At 46.2% G+C, this 18,295-nt stretch overlaps 1 protein-coding gene across 1 annotated transcript in view; it reads right to left on the bottom strand.

Annotated features, from left to right (window-relative positions):
• Window positions 1-18,295, bottom strand: part of LOC146024716 (myosin-IIIb-like) — a 493,994-nt gene that overhangs the window by 166,694 nt on the left and 309,005 nt on the right. Inside the window, exons 13-15 of the mRNA XM_083155469.1 lie at window positions 12,691-12,756; window positions 11,868-11,981; window positions 11,498-11,609 (exon numbers count right to left, since the gene is read on the bottom strand). Coding sequence (XP_083011595.1) covers window positions 11,498-11,609; window positions 11,868-11,981; window positions 12,691-12,756 — 292 coding nt within the window. The remainder of the gene's footprint in view (window positions 1-11,497; window positions 11,610-11,867; window positions 11,982-12,690; window positions 12,757-18,295) is intronic.

Raw genomic sequence — 18,295 nt, 5'->3', positions numbered from 1 at the left:
TTGGGTCGGCACCATGGCCAGATTTGATAGTCTCTCCATTGGGGGTGGTGCCAAAAAAGGAGGCGAACAAGTTTCGTCTTATACACCATTTATCCTTTCCAAAAGGGGCGTCGGTCAATGATGGCATTGACCCTGACATCTGTTCAGTGGTTTATACATCGTTTGACGCGGCTGTCCAGTGGGTGAAGCGGTTTGGAAAAGGGGCCAGGTTGGCAAAGACTGATATTGAATCGGCATTCCGTTTGCTGCCAGTTCACCCAACCAGTTTGCGTTTGTTGGGTTGTTGTTGGGACGGGGAATTTTTTGTTGATCGATGTTTACCGATGGGTTGTTCTTTGTCATGTGCTTATTTTGAGGCCTTTAGTTCTTTTTTGGAGTGGGTGGTTAAGGATGTCTCTGGGTGTAGTTCAGTTATTCATTACCTAGATGACTTCTTATGTATTGGTCCTGGGGGGACCGGAGTATGTGACTTATTGTTGAGGACTGTTGAAAGGGTGTCGGCAGACTTTGGGGTCCCGCTTGCTCCAGGTAAGACGGAGGGCCCTGCGACTGTGATTAGTTTTTTGGGTATAGTCATTGATACCGTGAATATGGAGTGCCGCTTGCCCGAGGAGAAATTGCTGGGTTTGAAGGCCGAGGTAGGGAGGGCATTGCTGTTGAAGAAAATTAGATTGCGGGAATTGCAATCCTTGCTGGGCAAATTGAATTTTGCGTGTCGCATTATGCCTATGGGCCGCATTTTCAGCAGGAGGCTGGCAGCAGCGACAGCAGGGGTGGTTCTTCCTCATCATTTTGTCAGATTAGGTAGTGAGTTGAAGGGGGACTTGCGGGTGTGGGCAACTTTCTTGGAAGCTTTTAACGGCAGAGCTTTGTGGATGTCAGACACATGTGTCGCTACTGAGCTGGACCTTTTCACAGACGCGGCCGGGAGTGGTGGTTTCGGGGCATATTGCCAGGGACAGTGGTGTGTAGGCCGGTGGCCGGAGTCTTGGGTGCAGAGAGGCATGGTCAAAAACTTGGCATTGCTGGAGTTGTTTCCTATTTTGGTTGCGGTAGTTGTTTGGGGGGAGCTATTCCGCGATAGGAAGATTTGTTTTCACTGCGATAATTTGGGGGTTGTCATGGCTATTAACCAATTGTCGGCGTCTTCACCGCCAGTGGTCACTATTTTGCAGCAGTTAGTATTGGAATGTCTGGCTTTGAATTTGTGGGTTGTGGCTAGGCACGTTCCCGGTGTCTCTAACGGCATTGCGGATGCTTTATCTCGTTCACAGTGGGAGCGTTTTCGGGAGTTGGCACCAGAGGCGGACAGGGAGGGGACCGGGTTCCCGAGTCGGCTCTGGGCTCTGCTGGACGGGTAGTCGATCAGCTCATCAGGGAATCCTTGGCCCCGAATAAATGGTCGGCATACAATCAGGAATGGCGGAGCTGGTTAGAATGGCGTGAGGTAGTAGGTCTGAAGGAGGATGATGACGAGTTGGCTGTCTTGCTATATATAGGCCATTGTAAGGAGATTGGTTGGTCAGTGGCAAAAATCACGCGCTGCATGGCGGGCTTGGCGTTTGGGTTTCGTGCAGGCGGCAGGCCTGACGTCACTAAGAATTTCCTGATTGCGCAGGCTTTAAAAGGTTGGAGGAGAGGTCATGTCGTGCAGGATCAGAGAAGGCCGGTGTCTTTCCAGTTGTTACAGAATATGGGCATGAAGTTAGGGGAGGTCTGTAGTTCCAATTTCGAGGAGAGGTTGTTCGGGGTAGCTTTTTCGCTTGCCTTCTTCGGGGCACTGCGGATTGGGGAGCTCGTGAGTCCAAGCGTGTCCAGGCCGGGAGGTTTGTTAGGAGAGGATGTGGATTTATATTCGAATAGGGTGGAGCTAGTGGTGAGGAGGTCTAAGACGGATCAGTTGGGGAGGGGGAAGAAGGTAGTTCTCTTCTCAGTACCAGGGTCGGATATGTGCCCAGTGGCACGGCTGAGGGTATTTAAGGAGGTCAGAGTGGGCAGGGAAAGGGATCCTTTGCTGATGCATGCGAATGGATCCTTTTTATCACGATTTCAGTTCACAAGTGTGTTTAGAGCAGTCCTGCGGACGTTGGGCCTCAAGGGGGAGGAATACGCGGGTCACTCTTTCCGCATTGGGGCCGCAACTGAGGCTGCTAGACTGGGATTTGGGGATGAGTTGATTAAGCGTATTGGGCGGTGGGAATCGTCTCGCTTTCGGTCCTATGTTCGTTTAGGGGATTGTTGAGGTTGACTGTGTTCTTTTTGTTTTAGGGCAGCCTCCGTGCCTGATTTGGATTTTAGGACATTCATATGTCTTTTGGGGAGCTTTACGGGCTGATGTCAGACCGAACGGCCGCCAGCTGGGTTTGGATAGAGAGGAGGCAGTGGTTCGCTGGCTGGGAAAACGCGGTATGGTATGGAGTGGAGTGCTGCAGGAATTTCACCGTTTTGTTCGGCTCGATAGGGTTCCCGACATATTAGTTTTGCATGTGGGCGGGAATGACCTTGGGGGCAGACCATTTAGGGAGTTGATACGGGATATCAAGTTTGATCTCCTACGGTTATGGGCAATGTTTCCGGAATTAATCACGGTTTGGTCAGACATCGTGCCACCCCATTATTGGAGGGATGCGAGGCTGACAAGCTCAATAAGGCACGGATTAAAGTTAACAGGGCGATTGGACGTTTTATGGCCAGGAACGGGGCTGTTGTGGTGAGGCACAGGGAACTTGAGTCTGGTGCCGGGGCATTTTGGAGAGGTGACGGGGTGCACCTGAATGCTGTCGGGATAGATGTTTGGTCTTTGGGACTACAAGAGGGAATAGAAACAGCGTTCCGGATGTGGGGGGGGCGCACGGGGTTAAGGGTTTAACCTCGTGCTTAGTGGCGGAGGGGGGTCCTCGAGGTTGGTGGCATTGAGGCTTAATTATGCGGCGGGGAGGGCCCCATGAGGGGGCTGGACTCCCCTGGGTGAGGTTAATTAATGAGCACTGGGAGTGTACAATTGGTGCCCTCGAGCCAATCGCTATCGGCTGGGGGTAAGAGCTCCTGGAAGTGCTTAGAGGTGGATATATATTTATTGAGGGCCTCGGGGACCACCTTCCGTGGGAATGTTTTGGATTATTGTTTAAAATTGTATTGTTTCAATAAAAATGGCTGCTGTGGCCAATTTTATCCAACAAGAGAGTTATGTCATTTGTGGGGGGTAATTGGGCACAGCGATTAGACAATACCCTGTCATGTAGGAGCCGGACTGGAGGCAAAGCCTGGGGGTAGGCTCCCCTGACAGGGTTTGTAGGGAGCTGACTAGCAGGTTAGTCATAGGAGGGGTGTCTAAGGAGAGGGTCATAAGGGGAGGGGCTTAACGGGGTGTTGGAGGGGTTTATAAGCTGGGTTCAGGCAGGAAATAGGGGTCACTGGGAGATTTTCTCAACAGCTCCCACCCACCCTTCCCTATTTTTTATAGTTTAGGTAGAATATTTGATAGGATGTCTTTTTGTCACAGTGGCCTGTGCGGAGGGGGGTCCTCGAGGTTGGTGGCATTGAGGCTTAATTATGCGGCGGGGAGGGCCCCATGAGGGGGCTGGACTCCCCTGGGTGAGGTTAATTAATGAGCACTGGGAGTGTACAATTGGTGCCCTCGAGCCAATCGCTATCGGCTGGGGGTAAGAGCTCCTGGAAGTGCTTAGAGGTGGATATATATTTATTGAGGGCCTCGGGGACCACCTTCCGTGGATTATTGTTTAAAATTGTATTGTTTCAATAAAGATGGCTGCTGTGGCCAATTTTATCCAACAAGAGAGTTATGTCATTTGTGGGGGGTAATTGGGCACAGCGATTAGACAATACCCTGTCATGTTGTGTAGATCTTGTCTGCATACTCCATATCAGTCACTCTGATGTGTCCACATGTGTTCTTGCATATCACCTTGCAGGTCACACACAGTATACAGGTGTCACACATCACATCACTCAGCGCAGTCCGCTCCGTATACAGCCTCAGTCACACACAGTATACAGGTGTCACAATTCACATCACTCAGCGCAGTCCGCTCCGTATACAGCCTCAGTCACACGCGATATACAGGTGTCACATATCACAACACTCAGCGCAGTCTGCTCCGTATACAGCCTCAGTCACACACAGTATACAGGTGTCACACATCACATCACTCAGTGCAGTCTGCTCCGTATACAGCCTCAGTCACACACAGTATACAGGTGTCACATATCACATCACTCAGCACAGTCTGCTCCGTATACAGCCTCAGACACACACAGTATACAGGTGTCACACATCACTCAGCGCAGTCTGCTCCGTATACAGCCTCAGTCATACGTGATATACAGGTGTCATACATCACATCACTCAGCGCAGTCTGCTCCGTATACAGCCTCAGTCACACTCAGTATACAGGTGTCACATATCACAACACTCAGCGCAGTCTGCTCCGTATACAGCCTCAGTCACACACAGTATACAGGTGTCACATATCCCATCACTCAGCGCAGTCTGCTCCGTATACAGCCTCAGACACACACAGTATACAGGTGTCACACATCACTCAGCGCAGTCTGCTCCGTATACAGCCTCAGTCATACGTGATATACAGGTGTCATACATCACATCACTCAGCGCAGTCTGCTCCGTATACAGCCTCAGTCACACGCAGTATACAGGTGTCACATATCACATCACTCAGCGCAGTCTGCTCCGTATACAGCCCCAGTCACATGCAATATACAGGTGACACATATCACATCACTCAGCGCAGTCTGCTCCGTATACAGCCTCAGTCACACACACAGTATACAGGTGTCACACATCACATCACTCAGCGCAGTCCGCTCCGTATACAGCCTCAGTCACACGCAATATACAGGTGACACATATCACATCACTCAGCGCAGTCTGCTCCGTATACAGCCTCAGTCACACACAGTATACAGGTGTCACAAATCACATCACTCAGCGCAGTCCGCTCCATATACAGCCTCAGTCACACGCGATATACAGGTGTCACATATCACAACACTCAGCGCAGTCTGCTCCGTATACAGCCTCAGTCACACACAGTATACAGGTGTCACACATCACATCACTCAGCGCAGTCTGCTCCGTATACAGCCTCATTCACGCACAGTATACAGGTGTCATACATCACATCACTCAGTGCAGTCTGCTCCGTATACAGCCTCAGTCACACACAGTATACAGGTGTCACATATCCCATCACTCAGCGCAGTCTGCTCCGTATACAGCCTCAGACACACACAGTATACAGGTGTCACACATCACTCAGCGCAGTCTGCTCCGTATACAGCCTCAGTCATACGTGATATACAGGTGTCATACATCACATCACTCAGTGCAGTCTGCTCCGTATACAGCCTCAGTCACACTCAGTATACAGGTGTCACATATCACATCACTCAGCGCAGTCTGCTCCATATACAGCCTCGGTCACATACAGTATACAGGTGTCACATATCACATCACTCAGCGCAGTCTGCTCCATATACAGCCTCGGTCACACACAGTATACAGGTGTCACATATCACATCACTCAGCGCAGTCTGCTCCGTATACAGCCTCAGTCACACGCAGTATACAGGTGTCACATATCACATCACTCAGCGCAGTCTGCTCCGTATACAGCCTCAGTCACACACAGTATACAGGTGTCACATATGACATCACTCAGCGCAGTCTGCTCCGTATACAGCCTCAGTCACACACATTATACAGGTGTCATATATCACATCACTCAGCACAGTCTGCTCCGTATACAGCCTCAGTCACACGCAGTATACAGGTGTCACATATCACATCACTCAGCGCAGTCTGCTCCGTATACAGCCTCCGTCACACGCAGTATACAGGTGTCACATATCACATCACTCAGCGCAGTCTGCTCCGTATACAGCCTCAGTCACACACAGTATACATGTGTCACATATCACATCACTCAGCACAGTCTGCTCCGTATACAGCCTCAGTCACACGCAGTATACAGGTGTCACATATCACATCACTCAGCGCAGTCTGCTCCGTATACAGCCTCAGTCACACGCAGTATACAGGTGTCACATATCACATCACTCAGCGCAGTCTGCTCTGTATACAGCCTCAGTCACACGCAGTATACAGGTGTCACATATCACATGACTCAGCACAGTCTGCTCCGTATACAGCCTCCGTCACACGCAGTATACAGGTGTCATATATCACATCACACCAGCGCAGTCTGCTCCATATAAAGCCTCAGTCACACACAGTATACAGGTGTAACATATGACATCACTCAGCGCAGTCTGCTCCGTATACCACCTCAGTCACACGCAGTATACAGGTGTCACATATCCCATCACTCAGCGCAGTCTGCTCCGTATACAGCCTCAGTCACACACACAGTATACAGGTGTCACACATCACATCTCTCAGCGCAGTCTGCTCTGTATACAGCCTCAGTCACACACACAGTATACAGGTGTCACATATCAAATCACTCAGCACAGTCTGCTCCGTATACAGCATCAGTCACACGCAGTATACAGGTGTCACATATCCCATCACTCAGTGCAGTCTGCTCCGTATACAGCCTCAGTCACACGCAGTATACAGGTGTCACATATCACATCACTCAGCGCAGTCTGCTCCGTATACAGCCTCAGTCACACGCTGTATATAGATGTCACATATCACATCACTCAGCGCAGTCTGCTCCGTATACAGCCTCAGTCACACACAGTATACATGTGTCACATATCACATCACTCAGCACAGTCTGCTCCGTATACAGCCTCAGTCACACGCAGTATACAGGTGTCACATATCACATCACTCAGCGCAGTCTGCTCCGTATACAGCCTCAGTCACACGCAGTATACAGGTGTCACATATCACATCACTCAGCGCAGTCTGCTCTGTATACAGCCTCAGTCACACGCAGTATACAGGTGTCACATATCACATGACTCAGCACAGTCTGCTCCGTATACAGCCTCCGTCACACGCAGTATACAGGTGTCATATATCACATCACACCAGCGCAGTCTGCTCCATATAAAGCCTCAGTCACACACAGTATACAGGTGTAACATATGACATCACTCAGCGCAGTCTGCTCCGTATACAGCCTCAGTCACACACACAGTATACAGGTGTCACACATCACATCTCTCAGCGCAGTCTGCTCTGTATACAGCCTCAGTCACACACACAGTATACAGGTGTCACATATCAAATCACTCAGCACAGTCTGCTCCGTATACAGCATCAGTCACACGCAGTATACAGGTGTCACATATCCCATCACTCAGTGCAGTCTGCTCCGTATACAGCCTCAGTCACACGCAGTATACAGGTGTCACATATCACATCACTCAGCGCAGTCTGCTCCGTATACAGCCTCAGTCACACGCTGTATATAGATGTCACATATCACATCACTCAGCGCAGTCTGCTCCGTATACAGCCTCAGTCACACGCAGTATACAGGTGTCACATCACATCACTCAGCGCAGTCTGCTCCGTATACAGCCACAGTCACACACAGTATACAGGTGTCACATATCCCATCACTCAGCGCAGTCTGCTCCGTATACAGCCTCAGTCACACACAGTATACAGGTGTCACATATCACATCACTCAGCGCAGTCTGCTCCGTATACAGCCTCAGTCACACGCAGTATACAGGTGTCACATCACATCACTCAGCACAGTCTGCTCCATATACAGCCTCAGTCACACGCAGTATACAGGTGTAACATATCACATCACTCAGCGCAATCTGCTCTGTATACAGCCGCAGTCACACACAGTATACAGGTGTCACATATCCCATCACTCAGCGCAGTCTGCTCCGTATACAGCCTCAGTCACACACAGTATACAGGTGTCACATATCACATCACTCAGTGCAGTCTGCTCCGTATACAGCCTCAGTCACACACAGTATACAGGTGTCACACATCACATCACTCAGCACAGTCTGCTCCGTATACAGCCTCAGTCACACACAGTATACAGGTGTCACACATCACTCACATCTGCTCCGTATACAGCCTCAGTCACACACGGTGTACAGGTGTCACACATCACATCACTCAGCACAGTCTGCTCCGTATACAGCCTCAGTCACACACAGTATACAGGTGTCACATATCATATCACTCAGTGCAGTCTGCTCCGTATACAGCCTCAGTCACACACAGTATACATGTGTCACATATCACATCACTCAGCACAGTCTGCTCCATATACAGCCTCAGTCACACGCAGTATACAGGTGTCACATATCACATCACTCAGCGCAGTCTGCTCCGTATACAGCCTCAGTCACACGCAGTATACAGGTGTCACATATCACATCACTCAGCGCAGTCTGCTCTGTATACAGCCTCAGTCACACGCAGTATACAGGTGTCACATATCACATGACTCAGCACAGTCTGCTCCGTATACAGCCTCCGTCACACGCAGTATACAGGTGTCATATATCACATCACACCAGCGCAGTCTGCTCCATATAAAGCCTCAGTCACACACAGTATATTGGTGTCACATATGACATCACTCAGCGCAGTCTGCTCCGTATACAGCCTCGGTCACACGCAGTATACAGGTGTCACATATCACATCACTCAGCGCAGTCTGCTCCGTATACAGCCTCAGTCACACGCAGTATACAGGTGTCACATATCACATCACTCAGCGCAGTCTGCTCCGTATACAGCCTCGGTCACACGCAGTATACAGGTGTCACATATCACATCACTCAGCGCAGTCTGCTCCGTATACAGCCTCAGTCACACACAGTATACAGGTGTCACATATCCCATCACTCAGCGCAGTCTGCTCCGTATACAGCCTCAGTCACACACACAGTATACAGGTGTCACACATCACATCTCTCAGCGCAGTCTGCTCTGTATACAGCCTCAGTCACACACACAGTATACAGGTGTCACATATCAAATCACTCAGCACAGTCTGCTCCGTATACAGCCTCAGTCACACACAGTATACAGGTGTCACATATCACATCACTCAGCACAGTCTGCTCCGTATACAGCCTCAGTCACACGCGATATACAGGTGTCACATATCACATCACTCAGCGCAGTCTGCTCCGTATACAGCCTCAGTCACACGCAGTATACAGGTGTCACATATCACATCACTCAGTGCAGTCTGCTCCGTATACAGCCACAGTCACACGCAGTATACAGGTGTCACATATCACATCACTCAGCGCAGTCTGCTCCGTATACAGCCTCAGTCACACGCTGTATATAGATGTCACATATCACATCACTCAGCGCAGTCTGCTCCGTATACAGCCTCAGTCACACGCAGTATACAGGTGTCACATCACATCACTCAGCGCAGTCTGCTCCGTATACAGCCACAGTCACACACAGTATACAGGTGTCACATATCCCATCACTCAGCGCAGTCTGCTCCGTATACAGCCTCAGTCACACACAGTATACAGGTGTCACATATCACATCACTCAGCGCAGTCTGCTCCGTATACAGCCTCAGTCACACGCAGTATACAGGTGTCACATCACATCACTCAGCACAGTCTGCTCCATATACAGCCTCAGTCACACGCAGTATACAGGTGTAACATATCACATCACTCAGCGCAGTCTGCTCTGTATACAGCCGCAGTCACACACAGTATACAGGTGTCACATATCCCATCACTCAGCGCAGTCTGCTCCGTATACAGCCTCAGTCACACACAGTATACAGGTGTCACATATCACATCACTCAGTGCAGTCTGCTCCGTATACAGCCTCAGTCACACACAGTATACAGGTGTCACACATCACATCACTCAGCACAGTCTGCTCCGTATACAGCCTCATTCACACACAGTATACAGGTGTCACACATCACATCACTCATCACTCACATCTGCTCCGTATACAGCCTCAGTCACACACGGTGTACAGGTGTCACACATCACATCACTCAGCACAGTCTGCTCCGTATACAGCCTCAGTCACACACAGTATACAGGTGTCACATATCACATCACTCAGTGCAGTCTGCTCCGTATACAGCCTCAGTCACACACAGTATACAGGTGTCACACATCACATCACTCAGCACAGTCTGCTCCGTATACAGCCTCAGTCACACGCAGTATATAGGTGTCACATATCACATCGCTCAGCGCAGTCTGCTCCGTATACAGCCTCAGTCACACACAGTATACAGGTGTCACATATCACATCACTCAGCGCAGTCTGCTCTGTATACAGCCTCGGTCACACACAGTATACGGGTGTCACATATCCCATCACTCAGCACAGTCTGCTCCGTATACAGCCTCAGTCACACGCAGTATACAGGTGTCACATATCACATTACTCAGCGCAGTCTGCTCCGTATACAGCCTCAGTCACACGCAGTATACAGGTGTCACATATCACATCACTCAGCGCAGTCTGCTCTGTATACAGCCTCAGTCACACGCAGTATACAGGTGTCACATATCACATCACTCAGCGCAGTCTGCTCCGTATACAGCCTCAGTCACACGCAGTATACAGGTGTCACATATCACATCACTCAGCGCAGTCTGCTCCGTATACAGCCTCAGTCACACACAGTATACAGGTGTCACATATCACATCACTCAGCACAGTCTGCTCCGTATACAGCCTCAGTCACACGCAGTATACAGGTGGCACATATCACATCACTCAGGGCAGTCTGCTCCGTATACAGCCTCAGTCACACGCAGTATACAGGTGTCACATATCACATCACTCAGCACAGTCTGCTCCGTATACAGCCTCAGTCACACGCAGTATACAGGTGGCACATATCACATCACTCAGGGCAGTCTGCTCCGTATACAGCCTCAGTCACACGCAGTATACAGGTGTCACATATCACATCACTCAGCGCAGTCTGCTCCGTATACAGCCTCAGTCACACGCAGTATACAGGTGTCACATATCACATCACTCAGCGCAGTCTGCTCCGTATACAGCCTCAGTCACACACAGTATACAGGTGTCACATATCACATCACTCAGCACAGTCTGCTCCGTATACAGCCTCAGTCACACGCAGTATACAGGTGGCACATATCACATCACTCAGGGCAGTCTGCTCCGTATACAGCCTCAGTCACACACATTATACAGGTGTCACATATGACATCACTCAGCGCAGTCTGCTCCATATACAGCCTCAGTCACACGCAGTATACAGGTGTCACATATCACATCACTCAGCGCAGTCTGCCCCGTATACAGCCTCAGTCACACGCAGTATACATGTGTCACATGTCACATTACGCAATGTAGTCTCCATGGGCGTCTCAGTCACATTGTGATGCATCTAGATTATGTTTTCAGCAAGAAAGACACTTGAAGACTTACATCTGACCCCTTAAAGCATAATTCCATGTAATAGTGACTGGGTTACTCCTGAGGTATAGTCTAGGTGAGTACAGACATAACATTACCTGTAAATAGGAGGCTCAGTAATGAGGTTACACTGTGTACAAAGAGATGCTGGATGTTTACAGGGATGGTGTCTCGGTTCTTCTCCAAAATCCCAACTGCAGAATACTGCACCTGCCAGGGACAGGAGTAGTACATGTGACAATACAGCAGGGTATAGGATGTGTGATAGCCGGTGCATATGCTACAGACACGGAATCCTGCACCTGCCAGGGACAGTACATGTGACAAGACAGCAGGGTATAGGATGTGTGATAGCCGGTGAATATGCTACAGACACGGAATCCTGCACCCGGTAGCGTGATAGCGGTTGGAGACATGGGGGGATACTAGGCTGCAGAGAAGGAGTGTTACATTATAATATGATGTTACCTTCCCAGCATAATGATGAATAATGAATCCCGGATCCCTTCCTCGCACTCGGGCAAAGTGCGGATTATTACAGCATCCAGCTGACAACTTCTCCACAAACGAGGCATCAGAAGCCTGGAAACATTGGATATACATCAGGAACTGATATTGTGCAATAACACTACTGCGCTGGCGCGATGGAAACGACAAGGCCGGCTCCATCTGTAGGTGTGTCTATACAGGGGCTTATAGTACTTATTTATCATATATAACCGTAATCATAGGACAGCAATAAAGGGTATAACATATTAAGATGTGGATCTATGCTAAAAAAAATAAGAAAATAATGTAAATAAAAATATAAACATGTCTAACATCGCTGCATCGAAACACATCCAATGAACTGATGCCCTTTAATCAGAATAGAAATGTCCAGTCTCCATTGACCACATGAATATTTATGTGCAGCACCTTAGGATGAAACCTGTCCGGGGTCTGGAACTCCTCTCTGTGTGTCGCTGCTGTCGGCTAAGGGCCGTGCTTTAGGCTATAGCAAGCAGCTGTATGCAGTGAGACGTCAGTCCTGCGTCTCCCGTAAGAGCTGTAGGTGCAGCTGTATAGCTCCAAATGTCTCTGGTCTCTTACAGAGGGGTCTTGTATCAGGGTCCTTACACTGGAAGAGGAGCTCCAGACCCAGGAGACCTAACATCATTTTTCCTACGATGCTGCACCTAAAGTTCTATCTCCCATGGTCACTGGAGACCGGACAGCAAAGTGACTGTCTGTGTGTAAGGCTTCCTCCTGCAGTGTGTGTATATGGGGGGCAGTAGTATAGGTAACACACCTGCGGAAAAGTGGTTTGTTCATCTAGAATTGAGAGGATTCCACACGGTCGGCAAAGAAATAGATCCTGGGTGGAAAAGACAAACAGCATTAAACTCCAGGTAAAACATTCACTTAAAGAAGCAGCTTCAGCAAGTTATGTGAAACATTCATATAGTAAGTAAGTTACTTAGTAAGTTTCATTTATATAGCACACTTTTTTTTTTTTTTTTTTATAATATTCAATTTTTATTAAGGCGAACAGCGCCTGCATCTGTAGACAAATTTGCAATACTATTAACAATTGTGCAAAAGGTGACCCATGAAGACTCGCACAAAACAGAAATACCTTGCAGCGTAAACCTAAACACACCAGGCGGACTTGCCAGCCCGAATATTAAAGGGATACACGTATAAGACTTAAGACAAAGACAAGGACATACAGGAACAGAACGGGGGGGGGGGGGGGGGGCACATAGGACGAGCGGGGAAACCTCTGCGTTGGATAACCGAAATCAGAGATCAGTTTGTGACCCTGGTCATTCGAGTAATCCCCCATCCGACATCATACTCGGGTGAATAGGTAGACCGACTCTTTCTCGGTATTCAGACCATTTAAACCACTTCATTTGAATAGAGGAGGCCGAGGAGGAGTATTTACAATTAGCTGTTTCATATAAGAAGTGTTTGTGGATTTTATCAATGATGGGACTGAGACTCGGGATAGTCTCTGATTTCCATAATTGGCCAACAGCAGCCTTGGAAGCGATTAAGATATGGCCCAGTATGTATTTATCACCTCCATGAACACGCTCGTTATGGTGAAATAGTGCTGTCAGGGGGTCGGGAGAGACCTGTACACCCAGTATCTCCTTAATAAGAGAAAATACCTCGGCCGTATGAATAGGCACTCCCAGAAAATATGGTATATTGTTCCGACCTCACCGCATTTCCTCCAGCATAGATGAAAAATCGATGGCCAGATGCGGTGTAACCTACTGGGGGTGAGGTATGCCCTCTGAGCAAGTTTAAAGAAGGTTTCTGCGTGAGATATGCATTTCAACATCTTGAACCCAGATTGGGAGATAGATTCCCAGTTCTCAGCCGAAGTGTCACAGACATATCCCTTTCCCATCTAACGTGAGCTGGTAATTTATCCTTTTTAGTTTTAGTCACCCCATACTGATACAGTGATTTGGAGAGATGAGCCAAGAGTGTAAGATTCTTGGGAAGGCAGCAGAGGCAGTGGTACTCTAGCACACTTTTTCCAAAAGGACTCAAGGTGCTTTACAGACATTATAACAATGCACACAATACAGAGGATGTAGGTAGTACAGTAACAGACAATGCACATAATACAGAGGATGCAGGTAGTACAGTAACAGACAATGCACATAATACAGAGGATGTCGGTAGCACAGTCACAGACAATGCACAGAATACAGAGGATGTCAGTAGTACAGTAACAGACAATGCACATAATACAGAGGATGTTGGTGGTACAGTAACAGACAATGCACATAATACAGAGGATGTCAGTAGTACAGTAACAGACAATGCACATAATACAGAGGATGTTGGTGGTATAGTAACAGACAATGCACATAATACAGAGGATGTCAGTAGTACAGTAACAGACAATGCACATAATACAGAGGATGTTGGTGGTACAGTAACAGACAATGCACATAATACAGAGGATGCAGGTAGTACAGTAACAGACAATGCACATAATACAGAGGATGTCAGTAGTACAGTAACAGACAATGCACATAATACAGAGGATGTCGGTACTACAGTCACAGGCAATGCACAGAATACAGAGGATGTCAGTAGTACAGTCACAGACAATGCACACAATACAGAGGATGTCAGTAGTACAGTAACACACAATACACATAATACAGAGGATGCAGGTAGTACAGTAACAGACAATGCACATAATACAGAGGATGCAGGTAGTACAGTAACAGACAATGCACATAATACAAAGGATTTCAGTAGTACAGTAACAGACAATGCACATAATACAGAGGATGCAGGTAGTATAGTAACAGACAATGCACATAATACAGAGGATGCAGGTAGTACAGTAACAGACAATGCACATAATACAGAGGATGTCAGTAGTACAGTAACAGACAATGCACATAATACAGAGGATGTCGGTACTACAGTCACAGGCAATGCACAGAATACAGAGGATGTCAGTAGTACAGTCACAGACAATGCACACAATACAGAGGATGTCAGTAGTACAGTAACAGACAATACACATAATACAGAGGATGCAGGTAGTACAGTAACAGACAATGCACATAATACAGAGGATGCAGGTAGTACAGTAACAGACAATGCACATAATACAGAGGATGTAGGTAGTACAGTAACAGACTATGCACATAATACAGAGGATGTCGGTAATACAGTAACAGACAATGCACATAATACAGAGGATGCAGGTAGTACAGTAACAGACAATGCACATAATACAGAGGATGTCAGTAGTACAGTAACAGACAATGCACATAATACAGAGGATGCAGGTAGTACAGTAACAGACAATGCACATAATACAGAGGATGTCAGTAGTACAGTAACAGACAATGCACATAATACAGAGGATGCTGGTAGTACAGTAACAGACAATGCACATAATACAGAGGATGTCGGTAGTACAGTAACAGACAATACACATAATACAGAGGATGTCGGTAGTACAGTAACAGACAATGCACATAATACAGAGGATGCAGGTAGTACAGTAACAGACAATGCACATAATACAGAGGATGTCGGTAGTACAGTAACAGACAATACACATAATACAGAGGATGTCGGTAGTACAGTAACAGACAGTGCACATAATACAGAGGATGCAGGTAGTACAGTAACTGACAATGCACATAATACAGAGGATGCAGGTAGTATAGTAACAGACAGTGCACATAATACAGAGGATGTTGGTAGTACAGTAACAGACAATGCACATAATACAGAGGATGCAGGTGGTACAGTAACAGACAATGCACATAATACAGAGGATGCTGGTGGTACAGTAACAGACAAGGCACATAATACAGAGGATGTCGGTAGTACAGTAACAGACAATGCATAGAATACAGAGGATGTAGGTAGTACAGTAACAGACAATGCACATAATACAGAGGATGACGGTAGTACAGTGGCAGACAATGCACATAATACAGAGGATGTCGGTAGTACAGTCACAGACAATGCACATAATACAGAGGATGTAGGTAGTACAGTAACAGACAATGCATAGAATACAGAGGATGTAGGTAGTACAGTAACAGACAATGCACATAATACAGAGGATGTGGGTAGTACAGTAACAGACAATGCATAGAATACAGAGGATGTAGGTAGTACAGTAACAGACAATGCACATAATACAGAGGATGTCGGTAGTACAGTAACAGACAATGCATATAATACAGAGGATGTCGGTAGTACAGTAACAGACATAGCACATAATGCAGAGGATGTCAGTAGTACAGTAACAGACAATGCACATAATACAGAGGATGTCAGTAGTACAGTAACAGACAAGGCACATACTACAGAGGATGTCGGTAGTACAGTAACAGACAATGCACATAATACAGAGGATGTCAGTAGTACAGTAACGGACAATGCACAGAATACAGAGGATGTAGGTAGTACAGTAACAGACAATACACATAATACAGAGGATGTCGGTAGTACAGTAACAGACAATACACACAATACAGAGGATGTCAGTAGTACAGTAACAGACAATACACATAATACAGAGGATGTCGGTAGTACAGTAACAGACAATGCACATAATACAGAGGAGACAATATGTTTTGAGCGCTATGGGCCTATGTTTGAGTGCTGTGTGCAAGTGGCTGCCCAAGGGGTTCCGCAGAGCATAAAAGTGGGACCACACAGAGTACAATTCTGGGACCCAAAATAACTGGCTTCTACAGATGCAATCATACTCAATGTATGACTTGCAAACATGTAATGAATAAAACCCAGAAAATTATAGCGTCAAACAATGACAAAACTTATAATATAGAGACCTTCATTAATTGCACAACTAATTACGTGATTTATTTACTAATATGTCCATGCAACACCTACTATGTAGGACGAACTATCCGCCCCCTCAAGACTAGAGTCTTAGAACATAGAAGGAACATCGTGAAGAAACTTACTAATCACAGTGTTCCCCGCCATTTTGCAGAACACCATGGTGGGGACCCTACGGGTCTCAAAGTGGTAGGTTTGGAGCATATAGCTCATACCAGCCGTGGAGGAGACCGCTTCAGGACCTTGTGTCGCCAAGAGGCGGCATGGATCCTGAAGTTACAGACTCTTAAACCCCACGGTATGAATGAGACTATAGATCTGGAATTTATTTAAACTCACATACTGCGACTTCAGTGCAATACCTTTAAGACATATAAATATATATATAAATACATAAAAATGGGAATAAAATAATAACGAGGAATAGAAAATAAAAAAACCCTAAAAAAAATAAAAAATTTAAAAAAATAAAAAACAACTTCACTGAAAATTGAAGATAAATTAGCCTTGAAAATGCTTAAAAATTCTTCCCCTTATAAAACTGTATAAATGTAAAAAACATAAAAATATATATTAATATTAAAATCGATATACGAAACATTAAAGAAAAATTAAAAACATTGACAAAAATGTTCCAGTAGAATAATGAATGATTTTCGGACTCTCTCCCCTGTCTCTCTCTCTTATGTGCACTCCAAAAAAATGGACATCTACCATACCGGCGGTTGTTCTGTTACAATGCCGGGGTGGCTCTAAGATCCATTTTGCAGTATATCTGTTTCCATCTTCTGGGGTTCATATGCCCCAATATCCACTTAATGTACTATCATGAATAAGGAATACACCTCCACACATCCTTTTGATGTATGTGCTCACCTACATTAAAGTAGGGGTATTTATATCTATACGGTACCGATTTATTGGGTGCCTATTTGTTACTATTTTCAATTATCTGATAGCCTTTCGAACATGTGTATATTTAAATATATATCGTTTCTGGTCTCACACACCTATGTATATATGCATGTATATGTGTGCTCTCTTATGGTAGAATTCTCTATAGTATATCACAATATCAATATTAAAGGTTACGCAATTTATTCAGCACTATTTAGTATTTGTTATAATATTTATATTGGATTAGCTTATATTTTATTAATTTATTTTTTCTTCTCCTTGTCTTGTCTGATATATCAAAAATACATCTGATCTATACTAATAAACCATTTAGGGATTAGCCCAAATGGGTTAATATAAGATAATATTATTATTGATGTTTTTTAATGGTGCTTTGATTCAGTATTCCTTTTCTCAAACAAAAGACATTTTTTTTTAGTGTTATGAACATTATAAACATAAATACAGCTAGATACAAAATAACCCTCTTTTCTTTTTATGCTCAATTATTATAGGAATAGTCTGTCAGTGTAACTTTTAAACTTTTTGAACGTCTGAACTTTAGAGACACATTGTAACATAGTGGAAAGTGGAGTGTACGTTCCCGATAAATTAAAATATGTATATATTTGTGTATGCCCACTTTC

The sequence above is a fragment of the Crinia signifera genome, chromosome 1, assembly GCF_055691185.1.
Source record: "Crinia signifera chromosome 1, ASM5569118v1, whole genome shotgun sequence".
NCBI classification, from domain to species: domain Eukaryota; kingdom Metazoa; phylum Chordata; class Amphibia; order Anura; family Myobatrachidae; genus Crinia; species Crinia signifera.
Note: the sequence above shows the minus strand (reverse complement) of the source record. Positions and strands in the feature narration are given on the sequence as shown.